This window comes from Anas acuta, chromosome 7 (genome assembly GCF_963932015.1).
Source record: "Anas acuta chromosome 7, bAnaAcu1.1, whole genome shotgun sequence".
Taxonomy (NCBI): Eukaryota; Metazoa; Chordata; class Aves; order Anseriformes; family Anatidae; genus Anas; species Anas acuta.
This window is the reverse complement of record NC_088985.1, coordinates 38,164,578-38,183,462: the sequence shown is the minus strand read 5'-3', so window position 1 is coordinate 38,183,462 and position 18,885 is coordinate 38,164,578. Positions and strand designations below refer to the sequence as shown.

The 18,885-nt window shown below is 38.7% G+C and overlaps 1 protein-coding gene across 1 annotated transcript in view; it reads right to left on the bottom strand.

The window, feature by feature from the left end:
* INPP5A (inositol polyphosphate-5-phosphatase A) overlaps positions 1–18,885 on the bottom strand; it is a 238,091-nt gene that overhangs the window by 91,724 nt on the left and 127,482 nt on the right. Inside the window, exons 6-7 of the mRNA XM_068689358.1 lie at positions 16,109–16,212; positions 5,163–5,215 (exon numbers count right to left, since the gene is read on the bottom strand). Of these exons, the coding sequence (XP_068545459.1) occupies positions 5,163–5,215; positions 16,109–16,212 (157 nt within the window). The remainder of the gene's footprint in view (positions 1–5,162; positions 5,216–16,108; positions 16,213–18,885) is intronic.

The window sequence follows — 18,885 nt, the reverse complement described above, 5'->3', positions numbered from 1 at the left end:
GAGGATGGATTTTGTCAGCTAGCAGTGTCCAGCAGAACCCCCCTGCTGCACAGGGAAATACCCCAGATAATGATGGAGTGAGGAATTGTACTTGGACACAGCAGTTAATGGCAGTCAAATCAACAAAGGTATGATAAAGGCACACTGGTCACCAAGCAGCTGGCATACAGGCTTCTTCCAAAGATATTCTTGGTGGGTTTTTTTTGTTTTGTTTTGTTTTTCTGTTTGTTTGTTTGTTTTTTTTTTCTTGTCTATGGGCAACAGTGTATCTTGCTGAATGAACTCATGGTTATGCTAAAGTAGTCCTACTAACGTTTGTATTTAGATATAATTAGTCCATAACTACAAAACATGATTTGGAGATGATGGCTGGAGATGTTTATTCTTGTCTGCCTGACAAACAAACAGAAAGAATTCCTGTGGGATGGGAAAAACCTCGTGTCACAGGTGAAGGTTCCTCTAACCCATCACCATCTGTCCAAAACCGCTTGTTCTTACAATTTACTATTGAAGGACCTTCCATCTACAATTTACCTGTCCTGTCTTAATTTATTTTTCATCATATTGTCTGTTTTCCTGCAAATGACACTGATTTCCATCTGCCATCTCCACAGGGGAGACAGACAACAACTAGTCTCCTAGATGTGGCAAGCTCAATTTTTTCAACTCCGACTCAAATACTTTCACCATCTGGACTCTACTGTTCTTTTTCCAACTTACTTAATGCACAGCACTCAAAACAAGACAGAATACTCTATCGAAGGGCTTGGCGGAGCTGAATTAAATAATAACCATACCTTCACCCATTCATGCCCTTCCCTTGATATATCTTGTAACACATCTCAGTAAGAACTACATTCAATTTCTGTTCCCTTAATCTATTTCTACTGTATGGATAATCTGTCAGTTATTCCCAATATTGTATCGGTGCTTTTGAATTCTCCTTTCAAAGAGCAATGTTTTACACCTCCCTGAATTTAAGCTTGCAATCCTACTTTATCTAAAACCTGGAAACAACTTTGATTGCTGATTCTGACCTCTGATGTACTTGCAGATGTTCTCAGATTGGTGCCATACCTACATTTGATAACTGCATTCTCTACTCCATCATCATTAGCAAACATAAACTGTACATGTAAATCTGTACTTAGACTGTAATGTATGCAGGGTGCTATCTTGTACTCATTAATGCAGTAGGACTAAGAACTATTGGAATAGAAATCAACTAAAAATAATAATAAAACCCCAAACTGATGACATTCAAAATAGTTTTAAAAATGAAGAGTTCTATCTTTTTCTTGAAATAAAATCTCAGAGTGCCCCATAAATTCCTGTTAGAGAATTTCTTAGCTCCTTGTTTACACTAAAGACAAGTTAATGAAGAATAATGGATGTGAAAAATCTGGACTCACAGAGGACCTCAACTGGGGCATATCACCAAATCGAAAAGGAGGAAAAAGAGGACATTTTTTCTGAAATATTTCAAGGTCACCTCTGTTTTTGGCATGAGGTACATTCTATAATGATGTTTTCCCAGGAAGGGAAAGTTAATAGCTTCTATTCAAGGATTCACAAGGAAGCATTTACAAATCCCTTGGATATATTTTTATTCAACTATTACCACACAGAAATGTATAGATCAAAAGTCACAATTATGAAAACAGCCAGAACTTTGCTCACCTCAAATATAAATGAAAAAAATACTTTGTTATATGAATCATTTATTTATTTTATATGTATATGTGTATAGACAGGTTTTAAACACTTATACCACAGACATATTATACACTGAGATCTAATAAGGTTTATTGTCTAAACCCATATATTTTCCATAATATTTCACTTTCATTCTCCAGCAATTGCTCACAGTAACTTGCCTCTTTAACTTATCCTTAGAAACATTTGAGATACTGTTGGATCATCATCATAGACTATTCCATACAGGAAACTACCAACATAGCTCACCTCATTATAAATGAGAAAAATCCCCACTCTTAATTTGCAACATACCCTTGTGAAAAGTAAGCATAGTATGTTTTCTGATCTGAACATCTAGCTACACGCTGCTCTCTCCAAGAACTACCCCTTTGCAGTATCAATCCACAAGTAAACATTTCTTTTAAAGCTATCTCTGAAGAGATTTTTTCCCTCATAAAGGCCTAGAATTAAATTCAAAACCTTTTTTTTTTCCTTAAAAATAGGAAATCCAAGAAGATAGGAGAGAGATACCTGAGAGAAAACTCCCATGATATAAGACAACAGGCCAGAATAGCAAATTGTGCCAACATGGCTTCACTGAGGGCAGATTATGCCTGACAAATCTGGTGGCCTTCTATGATGGGGTTACAGCACTGGTGGATAGGGGAAGAGCAACTGACATCGTCGACCTAGACTTCAGCAAAGGATTTGGTACTGTCTCTCATGATATCCCACTGTCTCTAAACTGGAGAGACATGGATGTGATGGATGGGTGACTTGGTGGGTAAGGAATTGGCTGGATGCTTGCACTCAAAGAGTTGTGGTCAATGGCTCAATGTCCAAGTGGAAATCAGTAATGAGTGGTGTTCCTCAGGGATCAGTACTGGTATGGGCACTATTTAACATCTGTGTCAGTGACATGGACTATGGGATCAAGTGCACCCTGAGCAAGTTTGCCAATGACACCAAGCTGTGTGATACCGTCGACATGCTGGAGGGGAGGGATGCCATCCAGAAGGACCTGGAGAGGCTTGAGAGGTGGGTCTGTGTGAACCTCATGAGGTTCAGCAAGGACAAGGTCAAGGTCCCAAGCACAAACATGAGCTAGGCAGAGAGGTATTGAGAGCAGCCCTGAGGAGAAGGACCTTGGGATGTTGGTTGACAAGAAGCTCAACATGAGCTGGCAATGTGCACTTGCAGCCCAGAAAGCCAAGCATATCCAGGGCTGCATCAAAAGAAGTGTGGCCAGCAGTGTGAGGGAGGTGATTGTCCCCCTCTGCTCTGCTCTCATGAGACCCCACCTGGAGCCTTGCATTCAGCTCTGGGGACCCCAGCACAAGAAGGACATGAACCTACTAGAACGAGCCCAGAGGAGAGCCACAACGATGATCAAGGGGCTGGAGCACCTACAAAGACAGGCTAAGACAGCTGGGTTTGGTCAGCCTGAAGAGAAGGCTCTGGGGAGCCCTCACAGAAGCCTTCCTGTACCTAGAGGGGGCCCACAGGAAAGCTGGGGGAGGACTTTTTGTCAAGGAGTGTGGTGATAGGACAAGGGGGAATGTCTTTAAACTAAAAGAGGGGAGATTTAGATCAGATGTCAGGAAGAAATTCTTTCCTATGAGGGTGGTGAGGCACTGGAAGAGGCTGCCCAAAGAAGCCGTGGGTGCCCCATCTCTCTGGCAGTGCCCAAGGCCAGGCTGGGGGGGCTTTGGACAACCTGGTCTAGTGAAAGGTGTCCGTGCCCATGGCAGGGGGTTGGAATTAGATGATCTTTAAGGTCCCTTCCAACCCAAACCATTCTATGATTTTATGGTTTTATTGACTCTGCAATGCTACCTACTTCTGCAGATCTTTACGGGTGGAGTCACATGCTATGTCATATGGATCCAGAAAAATTAACAAGAACCTAAATTACTGAATAGCTGCCTACCTGGTTTCTGAGTCAAAACAAATTTTATAAAGGGAGAAAATTTGCTGCTCTTTCATTTTTCACCATTTGTTTGCCTAGTGTAATGAACATGCTTATGCAAACAAGCAAGAACACTACTAATCACTCAGATGTCAAGCTGTATGAACATTTATCAGATTTTAAGATCAAACTTGTGGTTTTAAAACATGAAATGACTACAGGAAGAATGTAAAACTGTTGCACAGTCACACGTTTTACAGTTGCTATAACAAAAATAAGCAATAAAGACCAGAACTGTGACTAAATGGTAAAAAGGTATGGTCAGATTTCCATGTGGGGCTAGAGAAATCTGAACTATCTGTGGATTTATTGAACTCTTCTTGTATTAAGACAAGGAAAATATTCAAGCTCTCTCATATATAATGTTTTGTACGATGAACTTCTCCATCTGACATATACTATTACTACTATTGTTATTAAATACAGAATACAAAATACAATCTGAATTTTCAAACACAGTAAATATCTTCAGTTATGAAAAACACCTCTTGTCAATACTGCTTGGTACTGCTTCTTCCAAAGTCTTCTAACATACAGCATCATAATGATGTTCAACATTTATATTCATACAGTTGTCTGCTGCCCTCAACCCTCTTTAAGGTTTGCTTAGGCTGATAGATAATTCTACGAGCAAAAACCATTTGTTTCTTCCACAGATTTTCACAGCATATCTTACATGTGACTCCGTATTCCTAACAGACAGGTTACACTCTACCTGTTCGATGAGTCACTTCCTAAGCACTGAATGAGCACAAAGATGAAAAGTGTGCTACCAGCTCTCTGCTGCCCCTTCATCAAACCTGGTTAGAGAGTGGTGGGCTGCCAGGTGCTTTACTTTGCTCTGGGATGAAAATAAGCAAGCTCACAGAGAACAGGACCATGCCTTAGATTTAAAATGGGAATCCTGACCTGAATATGAGAGATAAAAAGTTTTGTTCCAGTAAAAATAATATAGTAAGAACTGGTGTAACAGTGCCGCATTCCTTAATGGTAGGGTCCCTCCACTTACTTCAGTGGAAATTTGATGGGGCCTTAAATGGCCAGCTCAAAGAGTTCACAAAGAACAACATTTTTTTCTCACAAATCCAAGAAGTGAGGGCTGCATCTACCCAGGACCAGTGTCTGACCTATGCAATGTTCTGTAGACCCCTGGCTGTATCAGGTGTGATGGGGAGGGGTTGGGGAATGCATTTAAGTGTCACACTGTGACTCCATACCTGTCTCCTTAGTCACATACACCAGACCTTTTTGATTATGCTTGATCAAGAGATTGCTTATGACTTGAATTATCCCGTATTAATTGCACATATGTATGAATATTCAAATCACATCTTGTCGTGCATCATTACGACTTATTGTTATGTGCTCAATAAACTCAAGTAACTGCTTTGGAGCTAATCAATTCTTTATGTATATGAATACCTTCTCCATAATAGTTGCTAATAAAAATACACTTAATACACATCATCAGAAATAATTTAAAGATGCAACGTACCAATCAGTAATACACCACCTTGTTCGAATGAAACCTTTTCTGGACCACTTGCACTGAAAAAGAAGCAAATAAGAATCAGTCATCTTAAGCAAAGGATTACTGTGAAAGTGAAATGTACTTACACAGAGAAGCAAGTAAAACAAAGTTCATCATACAACATAACTAAACAGCACTACACACTGACTGAGGAGGCTTGAAAACATACATAATCTCCTGGAATTATTTACATTTTTGGTTCTGAAATACAGTTATAAACTTATGTGTAAAATTAATATAAGCCCTGGTAGTTGTTTAGATAACCAATTAGGAAAGCTTTTTATACTTATGTTTGTCCTAAAACAACAAATTCTTACTGCCTATGCATAAATGTCTTGTCTCCTTTGTAATTTTACCTGACCTGTAAAATGTCGTCAGAGATTTACATTAAATTAAAATGAATGAGATGTGCTAGAAAGCTATTTCTCCTGCTGAGCCAACCCACCTAATATTTCTATAAAAGTTAAAGGGAATTTAAATAATGGTAAAACATTACATTTATCAAAACTGTAACATTTGCGAGAAAGCCACACATCCGCTCTTGCCAATATACCATACTTCTGGTACAGCAAAAGGATTTTTTCAGCACCACTCCTAAACTGCTGCCATGAATTACAACATCCCACAGAAAGACATGATTCTGCATCCTTTTTATTCACCAACAATGAATGTGGGGCTAGGTAAACGTTCACTGGTAATGACTGCTGCACCAGACAGGCCTAAATAATGATGCCAATGATTCTGTAGCAAAAGACTGCAACCACTTATTACTAATAAAACATCAGCCACAGCAATGTGTTTCCCACAGTTAGGAGTATCACTCCCTAATCCTCTCCTAATGCACTGCCTATAGTCTTCAGAGACTCGCCAGATGTATTTATCTGTCTCACTGTGAATAGACAGTCCTTATGAAATGTCAAAGTCCAAAATCCTCCCAAGACGGTGAACTACCTTGTAAAATCTAAATGGACTGTTTTCTAATCACCTTTCAGATAACAGTTACGTATCTTCCACCTCTTCCTCCCCTCGTTAGGCACAAACAAAATAACAACAAAAAACCTCCTTAGTTTCTGCAACTGCAATCAAGACCAACCAGACATAAAACTCCTTTGCCAGGGCCCCTTTTCCATGAGGATTCTCCCTAGATTCACAATATGCTTACAAAGATATAAGAATGTTTATTTTACTGAGTAAATGACTTATTCTTGAAAGCTTGAATGTGAAAACCATTTATATGCAGTTCTTCTCTTCTATTCAAACCCAGAAAAATGTGCAAAATTATCTGTAAATGACAGCTTATTTCATTGACCACACTCAACTTTAGAGGTTATAATTTTGTAAAAAAAAAAAAAAAAAAAGTTACCTGCATGCTACAAAACTAAGAAGTAAAAAACTGTCTACAAAATTCGAGAGCATATCTTTATCCAAATTTATGTATTATAAGTTTGGGAAACCTGATATTAGTATTTGTTACTTCAGGTGGTAACTACAGAACCACCTTTCCTGCAGGCTTGTATGACCTTCCCACACGGACTTCTACAGCCAAATTTTACTGTGAGAGCTGCAGGAAAAACTGCAGCTTGGCTGTATACCTGAGGGCCTGGCTGTGCTGACCCCACTGAAAGAGGGTCCAAGGCTCTTCCTGAATGAATTTTATCAGCTTTGCATTGCTATAGCAATGGACGGCACAAGAAAATGGTCCTCTTGACACTGCTGAGTCCAAGACCAGTGACTAACAACAAAGTCCGTTATCCAGTGAACCAAAATTTGTATTTGATACCATAGAGACAAAATGAATAACTTTCTGTTCTTGACTTATGTCTGTACTTGGTTAACTTTCAGTGTGATCACAGGACATATATAAGAGGGAAAAGAATACATTAACAAATATTCTGCCAAATGTAAAAATTTCCTACAGACAAAAAGAGAAAAATTTTATAAACAGAGATTGTACAGAGTAAATGGTCTTCACCTCTGAGCCCATGTGAAGTTCATCCCTTGTGCCACCATGCAGATCACCACCTGGTGACTGCTGGCAGCTGACTGCATCAGTTCTGCAACTCCACACAAGGTTGAATAGGTGTTTTTGATGATCGGAGTTGTGATAACTCCAGACTGCAAAAATCTCATATTTTTGAATTATTTAATAAAATTGTTCATCTCCCTGTCCATGACCTCCCTGGAAAGAACTCCAGAATGTCAAGACATGTTTTCTTCCACTTTCTTTAGAGACTTCATCTTTTCTTATGCCTTCCTTTTCCAAGCATATTCATTTATTAGCATTACAGAAGGTGAACTGAAACATTGTAGTAAAGAAAGAAAAACATATATATGGTTTCTGGTCAGAAACAGAAAAAGAAATCATATGACTTGGGATACATATCTTTAGCATTACTTAGATTAAATCAGTTATCTGCGTATATATTTTTCATCAAATTAGGCAGTTTTCAAGGAGAGGAGGACCGCCAATCTGACCTTTACCGTGTCCAAAGAGGATGCAGCGCTATAAAGAAGTCCAAAGGCAGAACTCCACAGTAACAATGAGGTGGCCTCATTATTAACACAGCATATTACAACAGGTTTCTGGACTCCGGATATTCTTTGGGATTTTTAGAGATATTTAGTAATTGACATCAACTGTTTGCTGATGCATCCCAGTGTTTTTTTGTTTTTGTTTTCTTTTTTCTTTTTAGAAATGTATGCTTTCTAGAGCAAGTAACCTTGCTTAGGTGTAAAAAGATTGTATTTAGGGAGGAAACCCCAACAGTTCACTATTCTAAAATCTAGTCAATGGATACATTCAAAGATGAAATAATGAATCTAAATCTTTATTATTTTCCCTTAAGAGATCCCAATTTTTAATTTTTCTTAAACTGCAGCTCCTGAAAAAAACACTGTGGTAGCTACAAATAATTATCTACTTTATTTTCAATGTTTTCTGTGGTTCTTGCAGTCACTGGTCAATTTGAAAGGTAGGCTGGAGGGATAATACACCAATTCTTCCTGACAGCTCAGCCTTCACATCTGAACTACAAATCCCATAATCCAATAAGGTCCCTTCCATTCAGGGTTCCTGTGATGACCATGGCAATACTGTTACAAGTTGAGAGTTGGCAAAATGTCAACATTTTTTTCCAAATGAAAACACTCAAAAAAGTTAAATGCTAAAAGCATCCAACATTGCACTAAACATAATCTCACTGGAAAAGGGGCTTCTGTCATCTCATTCCTAAAAATAACTGTATCAAACTCCTAATTACTGAAAAATAATACATTGAACTTAAAATCAAATAGTTCAAGCCTATAATGTGGTCCAAGACAATGCTTCAAATTGAGCTGTCATTTTTCATTTGCTGTTTTCCTCTTTGGCAATACAATAAGTATTTCAAAAGATGTAAAAGAGAAACAGGGCCAATTATATTAGGTTGCTTAGAGCCATATCCAGTCAGGTTTTGAGCATCCCCAAGGACACCGATTCCAAAACCCACCTGGGCCTTCCTCTCTTCTACTGTTTATCCTTATGGTGTTGTGTCTACTCCTATCCCCCCACCCCCCGTTTAGTCAGATTTTTCCCCTGCTGCAACTGCTGACCACTGCCCCTTGTGCTTCTGCTGTACACCACCTAGAAGAGCCTGGCTGCACCCCTCAAAAGCCAGCAGCTGGCCGCAGCAGCCAGCACCATGGTACGCCTTACCACCCTCTCCTTGCAGCATAGACCAGCTCTCTCATCCTCCTCCAGCATCCCCCAGTTTAGCCCCAACCAGTTCGGTGCCTCTGCTGTGCTTACTCCAGTTTGCCCCCATCTGTCTGGTCCAGGGGTTCCCAAAAACAAAACACTGGAGACATGATGCCAAATAGAGGGGAAGAGTCCCTTCCTGGAACCGAATGTAACTAGGATATTGTTGTCATTTCATGCGGCCAAAGCACAGTGCTGGGTCATGTACTTGCTGTCCAACAAGATCCTGGTCCTTTTCTGTTTTCTGGACAGTCACCTCCAGCCTGTACTGCTTTACAGGTTATTCCATCCCTTTAGGTGATACTTGGCATCAACCTTTGCCAAACATACCCATCAAATGACTTCTTCAGCCTGTTGAGGTCCCTCTGAACAGCAGCCCTGCCCTCTACCACCTTTATTGCTACCCCAACTTGACATCATCTGCAGTTGAGCATTTGTTCCATCCTACTGTCCAAACTGTTAACACAGATGTTGAGTAGTAATGACCCCAGAATCAGCCTGAGGAACACCACCAGCAACTAGCCACCAGCTGCACCACAGATCATCACTCTGAGGCTGGTTGATGGCCAACTTCCCAGTCATCTTGTAGTCCATCTACTCCAGACACATTTTACCAGTTTGGCTTCAAGGGTACTATGGGAAACTGTATCAGAAGCCTTGCTAGTGTCAGTGTAAACAACATTCGGGGCATTCCCTTATGTCCACGCAACAGGGCACCTAGAAAGGTTTGCTCCACCATCTTCCTACATTTGAGGTCAAGCTGGCTGCCTGGGACTGCTTTTTGAAAACAGCTGTGACATTCATGTTTTCCCAGCCCTCAAGAAGCTCTCCTTTTTCCAATGGCAAAGAAAGGCCTCACAACGACATCAGCCGGATCCCTTTCTCCCTGGGATGTGTCCTGCCTGCTGCCATAGACTCATGTATGTACAATCAGCTTAAGGTTTTGTGTAACCACAGCGTATGAGACTGAGAGTCTTGCTGTCAATCATCACACACTTCTTCAACAGGCCATCCCACAGGCCTTCACGCTGACTCTGTCACCGACCACCATGCCAATACAAGCAATACCAGTAATAAAGCATGCCCAGCCCTTAGCTCTGATGCAGAGCTTATGTTTCATGCAAGCCTTCATTGATACAAGCCAATTAAAAGGTATTTACACAATTTGTTTCATGACATGGTAAATCACAGGAATCTCTTACTGTAGTTTGGCGTTTCCTCATGCATGCATTGCAAATATTCGTTTTAAGGGCAGTAGTGTATCGTAGATGTTACTTTGCCACTTTTCTGCTTTAATAAGTGTAACTGAAATTCCAGCAAATCCCTATTAGAAGTCCTTAAGAAAAATCACAATTTGAAAACTTGTAGTTACATTCCATCAGCCTTTTCTTTGTGAATAGAGTCTCTCAGGAGATCGTGCTGACCTTTTAAAACCCCCTAGAAACACCACCTACATAAATAACCTCTGCTACATCGGGTAAAAGGACCTCCAGACAACATTAACATGAAGAGAGAGGTTATAGAGGGCTAATGTCAAAAAGCACTGTGAGCAATAAGTAATGCACACAAACCATGATTGATAATGACTAGCACAGAGCTTTAATTCATCTTTTCTCCATCATTTTACTGAGAGGGACCATATCAAATTAAATACTGACCCAGCAAGGGTTTATTCAACCATACAAAACAGGGGCATGAAGGAAAGACATATTAAAGTGGCAATGACTGCAGTGTAATTGCAGCTTCTTAAAGGGACACCACAGCTCACAGACGAAGATGGGAAATCTCCTATGTGAGCCAGCCAAGCACTGAACAGGAAGAACAACCGACACACCTAGCACTGTTCGGTATTAACAGGCCTGTGCTGCTGCAATGAGAACTCATGCAGAAACTTGCATCTCATGTACTCATAAAATGCTTAATGTTTTACTGACCAGCAGAAAATGCATGTTTTGGGGCAATTTTCCATAAAAACCATGTGGAATTCAGCTCGTGCCCCCAAATGACTTTCCTTCTTTCCTTAGATCAATTCACAAAATTAAAGAATTTATGTTACTGTGTTTTTATTAGTTTGTATACAAATTCTTCAAAGTTTCTTTCTGATCTTCCTGTATTTCAGAATGCTGCATAGTACATGGGAAATTCAACCCTAACTCAGCCTTTGAACACTAACCAAATATTGGAACAGCACTATTCAGTCATATTTTTATTGGTAAAAGATTTTTAAGAGCCATTATATAAATTTAAAGTTCACTTATCAAAAAATGTATAAGGAGACCTCAAGAATGTGAAGTTAATCATCGAGTGACAAAGTCTACTATGTAGTGTAATATCAGTAATTTAAGTGATAATTTGCTTTTTGACATACTGCTTTGATTACCATTTATTTACCAGAATACAGCATAGAGTTGTACTTAATAATACATCTACCAGAAGACCAAATTTAAGTCTGTGTATGATGTAAACAAATATAATAAATACATGATAAAACATACACTTGCTCCACTTATTTTCACATACAACACCATGTAACATTTCAATCGTTATTGCTGTTGGCTTTTTTGTATACACATCACCAGTGAAGAAACGAACCAGTAGCAATATATAATTTGTTCACTGAAAGTTATTTTAGAAAACAGAAATACAATAATATGCAGCTTTTGATGTTAAGACAGAGTTAAGTATTTACTTGTAAGAAAGTTTGAAGTTACAATGTCAAGTTGGCAGAAGGCCTGTGGAAGCAATGGGTACAGGTATACATATAAAACAATGAGTAACACAAACCACCAGCCTGTTCTCACACTTCATATCCACAGAGATACAATTTATTCTGTTTTCTTTCATGACATCTTTTTTCTCCTGTATTTTACTAAACTCTCCAAATAACATTTAAATCTACAGGAGTTCCTTTCTCTCGAACAGCAGAATTTAGGGTTGATGGGAGTATAAGCAAAGGACCTAAATTTTAGGCCCCCAAACCAAAATACAATAGCAACTCTGAAGCTCATTTCACCTGAAGTATTCTGAGAATGCAGTATTTACTAAAGGTAGATAACTACCATAACAAAATGTATATTATTACAGTAGTAGTAGCATGGTGATAACATGACAGCTACACATGAGATTGCTAGTCATGACAAGGTGACATGACTTGTCCCAAAATGCCAAAATTGGAACTCTTATCTCACAGTGCCTTTGCTGTTAATGTTAGGATAAGCCTAACTCAGCAACTGACTACGTATGACTTTCTTTTGGATGTATTTATACAGAAAAATTATATTACTACTGGAACATATGATTTAAAATAATTACAAAAACAGCAATGGTGGATGGAAACATGATGGGTTGGGCCTAATCAAAAGACTGCAGCCCAAGAGAAAGCCAGCACAGGAGACCGGGGAGGTGTTTCAGCTTGCGCTGGAGATCTGATGAATGCATTACTCAGCCTAGGCTGAATAAAGCAAGGACACCTATGCCTCTATTTCATAAAACGGCGTTTGTTTTAGTGTGTAATTTGTGTGTTCCACACAAAAAACTGTAAATTACCTTTAGATATTGATAGATTGAAAACAATTAATTCCTTTAGCTTCAGTAAATAATTCACATGCTTGACATTAATAATTCATTTAACATTAAGAAAGGAAAAGTTAGTAGGCTTTGGACCAAATACAGCCCCATAGGTGAACAATTGTTTAACTTAAATATATAAATGTTGTCTTTCACCTTAGATACGTACTGCAGATGAGCAACGTGCCTCACATATTTTGGGTCATTGATGTGCTTTAATATTCTCAAATACAGTGCTTGGAAAGAAGAAAATTTTGGAACAGAATGTAAAGAACTATAGCCTAGAAAGGCAGAAAGAAAAAACTGTTTCATATTCCAGATTTTAAAGAAATGATCTTTATTTTGACTGTAACATATATTAACTAGCTGATCCACCATCTGTAAAACAACATAAAACCAGGTAGAGATGATATAGATCATCTGTGCTCTAAGAGAGGTATCTACATTTTAAAATAAGAAAAAAACATCCAACTTCACATCCCAGAAAGGGGATACCACATCTTTCACCTTACAATATTAAGTCTCTTCTCAGATCCTCTGTTAATAGGATTCCTTTAGCCAGCAGATGGATTGTGAATACAGGCAGTTTCATCTACTAAAAGACAACATAAATCATCATTGAGAAAGGAGAGACCGCAGTAAGGTTATCACCATACAGCCTTCTCCATGAAAGGTTTGCATTAAAGCATTAGTGAAATTAATTCATCTTTCATAAGAGCTTTGAGCAGTATCTGTGATCTATGATAACAACCAATTTCTCACTATGGGAAAAAAAAATTACTCAGGCCTGATAGACTACACAAATCTGCTTTTTTTAAAATGGCCTAACATTATCTGGAGTGTTGCTCCCAGAGGCATCATTTGAGTCTTATGCCTAGCCAAGAGGCCCCATAAATCAAGACAGAAAGTTTTGTTAGTTTTATATGCAGTGGGCTGTAATTATTTTGAATTGCATTATGCCTCAATCATTGTAATTACTTTTAGATCATCCTTAAACAGCAGTAATAAAAAGAAAAGAAATCAGTCTTAAACCATTTTTCACACAAAAATATTGTAAATGTGATATGAGAAGTCTGGCTAAAACATGCAAGAGCATGTAAATGTAGTATCTGATGTGATACGCTGTTCATGAATTCTGCTGTGTGAACTCATTTTCAAAATACAAATTATTTTGTGGTCTTTAAATTAGTATCATTATTAGCAGCATTTGGCTAGGAATAAAACAGGTAATATCAGGAATTAATTTTAGCTTTAAAAATATTATCAAATGTGTATAAGAGAACCAAAATTATGTTACTGTTATTTTTTTATTGTTCTTGCTGTGCTTATGTATGCTTGAGAGACTCCTTGGTCTTTAGTCCAAAATGAAAAACAGTGTAGTATAAAATGATCACAATTGTTTCCTAATTTTTCAAGTTTCCTAATTTTTCAAACAAAAAATATGCTGGCTTGATGTGTGCCTGGTTACACACTGAATGACCACAAAAAGTCACAGAATTGTAGATATCGATGCTGCTGCTATCTTCATCAATGCAGTTCCTGAGAGCCCTTAGCAGCTTCCTCTCTGACTGTGTGAAGCTCTGAAATAAAACAAATTAATCCCCCAGCCTGTTCTATACGTCCTGCAAGCAACACTATTACCAGGTATTGTGCTGTGTGCGAGAACAGACCTTTCAAGGATTTGTTCATGTCTTAATTATGAGTGAGCACGGTTTAATGTCAGGAGGCAGCTGAGTACCACACTGCCCGTCCTCAGCAGGACAGGGAGGAGAAGGCAGAGGAGGAAATGAGAGGTACACTGGAGCACCTCTTCTAAGAAGAAAGGCTGAGAGAGCTGGGGCTGTTCAGCCTGAAGAAAAGAAGGCTCCAGGATAACCTAATTGCAGCTTTTCAGTACTTCAAGGGGGCTTATAAAAAAGATAGAGTGACTCTGATCAATCAGATAATGATAGGACAAAGGGGAATGGTTTTAAATTAAAAGAGGGGAGATTTAGATTAGAGGTTAGGAGGAAATTCTTTGCTCAGAGGGGGGTGAGGCACTGGCACAGGCTGCCCAGAGAGGTTGTGGATGCCCCGTTCCTGGAGGTGTTCAAGGCCAGGCTGGATGGGGCCCAGAGCAACCTGACCTAGGGGGTGGCATCCCTGCCTGTGGCAGGGGGTTATATCTGGATGATCTTTAAGGTCCCTTCCAACCCGAGACATTGTATGATTCTATGAAGTTACAAATTTGCCAGTCTCATGATTAAACAACAGTACTGAAGTAATGATGGAAATAATTCTTCCTAGGTATCAATGAACAATTCCTAATTTGGCCTATTCCAGCTACGTGTTAACAGAAATCATGCTGCTGTTCAGTGCTCTCAGTATTACAATAAAATCATTCAACAGCAGTGTTCATGTCCTACTTACGCTGTCAATGACCCATACTGCTACAGTTTATTGCTGATAGAGGAGAAAAATAAATATCCAAGTAACCACTTGAATTTCCTTCAACATGATGTAACACTTAACTCCAAAAAATATTTAAGATGTTTATTAGAAGAAGTAAAAACTTGTAAAATTACATCAAAGACAGTTTTCCCTTCCAGCAGAGAGATAAAAAACATTACAAAAATAAAATTAGCATCCAAGAAAAGAAAAAAGAATAACCAACATCCCAGCAGCTTCAAACTATTTATGCAACCCTGTTCCAAGCACACATGTATTATTACTTCAGTGTCTGTAAGTGTGGATATTTACACATTCTGAGTAATTTTTAAAGTTTATTTAGTTCTTTCTAATATTAAAGTGAGCCAATTTAATCCGCAAATGGTACGTGAATTCAACAAATGTATTCACCTGGTTTGTAGTAAACAATAACTGTTAAACACTTAGACATGATCTAGATGTTCTTAAAATTAAAAAATGAAGAAATTACGGTCATCAAGTACAAGAACTGCATGCAAAGTCACACGTGCAATTGCACTTGCAGCTGCAATGGAAGGAAAGCATCAGGTTATCCTGTGTTTCTGGGTTTGAAAAGGCTTTAGTCCAGACGCACAGTACGCTCTTCTTAGGAGAGCAGAAACAGAAGGGAATACAACGGCAGTGTGAAGAAAAACATCTGTATGTTTGAAAGTTGTGTGCTTTCTTGTACCAGTAAGAGTTCCCCCTATATCTGCAGCAGTACCTAGCAGTGCCAAAGAAAAGCCAGCATCACTGCAACCATGAGTTGCAACAGCTGAATACAAATGGAATCAATTTGGAGTTGTGTCTCACCCTGTCAGGGAGTTAAGACCCCCTGAAACAGGCTTGCAATTGGCACTGTGTGCTATTTCTTTGGTTTTAAATGTATAAACAAGACTTTTCATCACTGTCTCCATCCTTCACAAGCATTTTCTGCTACACAAAGTACTACATTTGAACTTAGTAAATTCATGCATTGGTTTAAAACATATATATAAGAAACCGTCATCTATATAGGAAACTGGTTATAAGAAACCGATACACCAAAAAGAAAAGAAAAAAAAATCAAGACTCAATACTGATCTTATTTACATTCTTAGAACAGTTACTCAAATAATCAGAGCAAATCAGAATGAAACCTGATATTTGGGAATGTACATACCTCAGGGAAATAATCCTGTGGAAACTTCTCTTTTTCCAGCATGGGCGTGCTTTCTAAAGTGTCTGAGTAGATTTCTTTCCCAGTAACCTTTTTATACTTCTTAGCTAGGAATAGATATAAAACAAACTTAACATACATATATTCAGTGTTACAAGCAACTTACAGCACTCATTGGAAAAGCTGTTGCATCTGTGTAACAGGTAAGGTCTTAGCAGAAGTAGGCAAGCACTGAGTTGTTCTTGGGAAAAAAACAAAACAAAACAAAACTCAGACTACTAAAACGTATAAACATACTCTCTTACATCTGACATTCTCAAGCTATACAATTAGGGGTATTATTATTTTTACTACTCAGAGCGATGTGAAGTGTTGGAGCTCTAATTATGAATTCAGCCTCTGTATACTCAAGCACTCACACTTCCTGACATGGCTCTTCAAAGAAACACCTATTTGCATCCTCAGCCAATATCCAGCAATTCACACTGGATAATTAACAGGAAAATTAATAAAAAACACATTAAGGTGAAAAGTGTTACTTATGAGTGATGATTATCTCCATGGTTTATCTAGCAACTATTTTTTTCAGATTTTAAGTCTACCTATCTGAACATCAACTTATGCTTGTTAACACATTTGTCATCACATTTGTAACACATCTGTAATCACAACTTTTACACAGCAAACTAGTATGCAGTCATTAAGATTATCTCAGCTTTTGGCCTGCTGCTTCAAATCAACAATATTGACAATTATCATCTGCTTAGAGTCTGGCCACATTTAAATCTGCTGCTTGGCTAGCTGTGTCAGTTAAAAAACTAAAATAAAGGATACTAGACAGTAAGCTGTGTCTGTCTGGAGGAGCTGACTAGCACAGGATTAATAATCCAGCTATTGCAGGAAGCTTCGTAGGAATGAGTACAAATACCAGGATTTACTGAAGGATGTGTAATTCCCAAATACCACCTCCTCAAACTCTCAAGGGGGAAAAAAAAAAAAAAAAAAAAAAGCTGTTTTTCAAGGTTCAGGTCAACAAATCTTTTAGTGAATAGCTTTTAAGTATGAACACCTCAGTTTTGTAGCAAGGTGGGAAGAAGTCACCAGTAGACAAGTCGGTGGGGCTGGTGGGAGTTCTGGAGATCCATGTCCCAACCTGCTCCAAGCAGGTACCTACAGAAGGGTGCTCAGGATTGGGCCTCTCCAGGAACACAGACCCCACCGCCTTCCTGGGGTGCCTGCTCCAGTGTTTGACCTCCTATCAAAAATATTTTCTCTTACATTTAAGTGGTGTATTTAAATTTGGGCCTGTTGCCTCTTGTCCTGTCACTGGGCAGCACTGAGAAGAGCCTGGCTGCCTCTTCTTTGCACTCTCCCTGCAGGTATTTACACTTACTGATGAGGCCCCTCTCCAGCCTTCATGTCACAAGACAAAAACAGTCCCAGATCTCTCATCCCCATCTCACATGGAAGATGCTCCAATATCTTAGTGGCACTTTGCTGGACCTGCTCCAGTATGTCCAGGTCTTTTTTATAGCATTAGTACAATTCCTTATTAAAATCTAAATCTGACCAGCCTGAGTGTGCAACTGCCTCCTCACTATTTTCTCAAACGCCTCCTAGAAAAGCAGAAATTGAAAAACAGGTAGGCAGCTTCTTCTGTGAAAATTAAATCTGTTTTTGGTTAACAATTTCTCCTGCAAAGAAAGGTGACATGGTCAAGTAATCCACTGAAGTCACTGAAGCACTACCATACTCTGAGATAAAACAAGAAATGGGGAAAAAAATACCTATAATGGAGAGAATGCATGTTTTTCCTCAAAGAAGTGAGAGTAGCAGGCAGAAAACTGCACTGAAACTAAATACTGAGTGGCTTACAGCAGGAAAATCAGAAATTTCTTCTGTTATGTCCTAAGACAGGAATGGGAACAGTCAATTACATTCAGAAATAGCTATGTGAAACACAATATAAACATGAAGTTTATTCTCTACCTAATGCATTATTTTGATGATGGGCATCTTATTATCCCAGACCGTCAGACTTGAGCAAGATCCTGAAAAATACTGGATATTCATAACTGTTTAAATACCCAGAATTACAACTGAAATCATACATGCATGAGCAGAGCCCTCGAGAGGACTGTTGTTAAACTTTACGGTCTAACCTTGACTGACTCCTGAGATGTAACTGTTCTATAGCTGCCCACCAGAGGATTTCCTTCATCTTCCTCTGAATCTCTGCCATATTTAAAAACAGTTACTGGTCTGATATAGTACAGCAGTCCCCATGTGCATAGGTGGAAACAGTTTCCAACTCTGCCAGCGTCCCTACTGCTACATGCCAGCCTTCATCAATCAAGAAGGCCAGTAATGTAATCAACAAGTTTCAGTTTTAGTTTGATGCCCATTAATCAGTTCAGAGAGTGAAAATTATTAAAAAAATAAAAATCAGACCTCAGGAGAAATAGGCCTTTTGTAAACCAAGACAATAAAAATCTTAATGTGTGAATACGTAGAAGATGAATGAGACTCGCTCCATCCAATCTGCACATCTGTATGTGCTGTGACAATGTAGCCACCCAACTCTTTCAGATTATCAATTTCTTGCTATCAGCACAAGGTTGACATGTGAATTTAAAGCCGGAATGGGTACTGTGTTTGTAAAAGAGATTTAGTGGTAAAGCAAAGCTCTTTAGAACTTTTTAATGAATGGTTGCATCACAGATAGAAATAACACAGACTTTCCAACCTTAAAGAACAATCTATGGATCTATATGGACCAT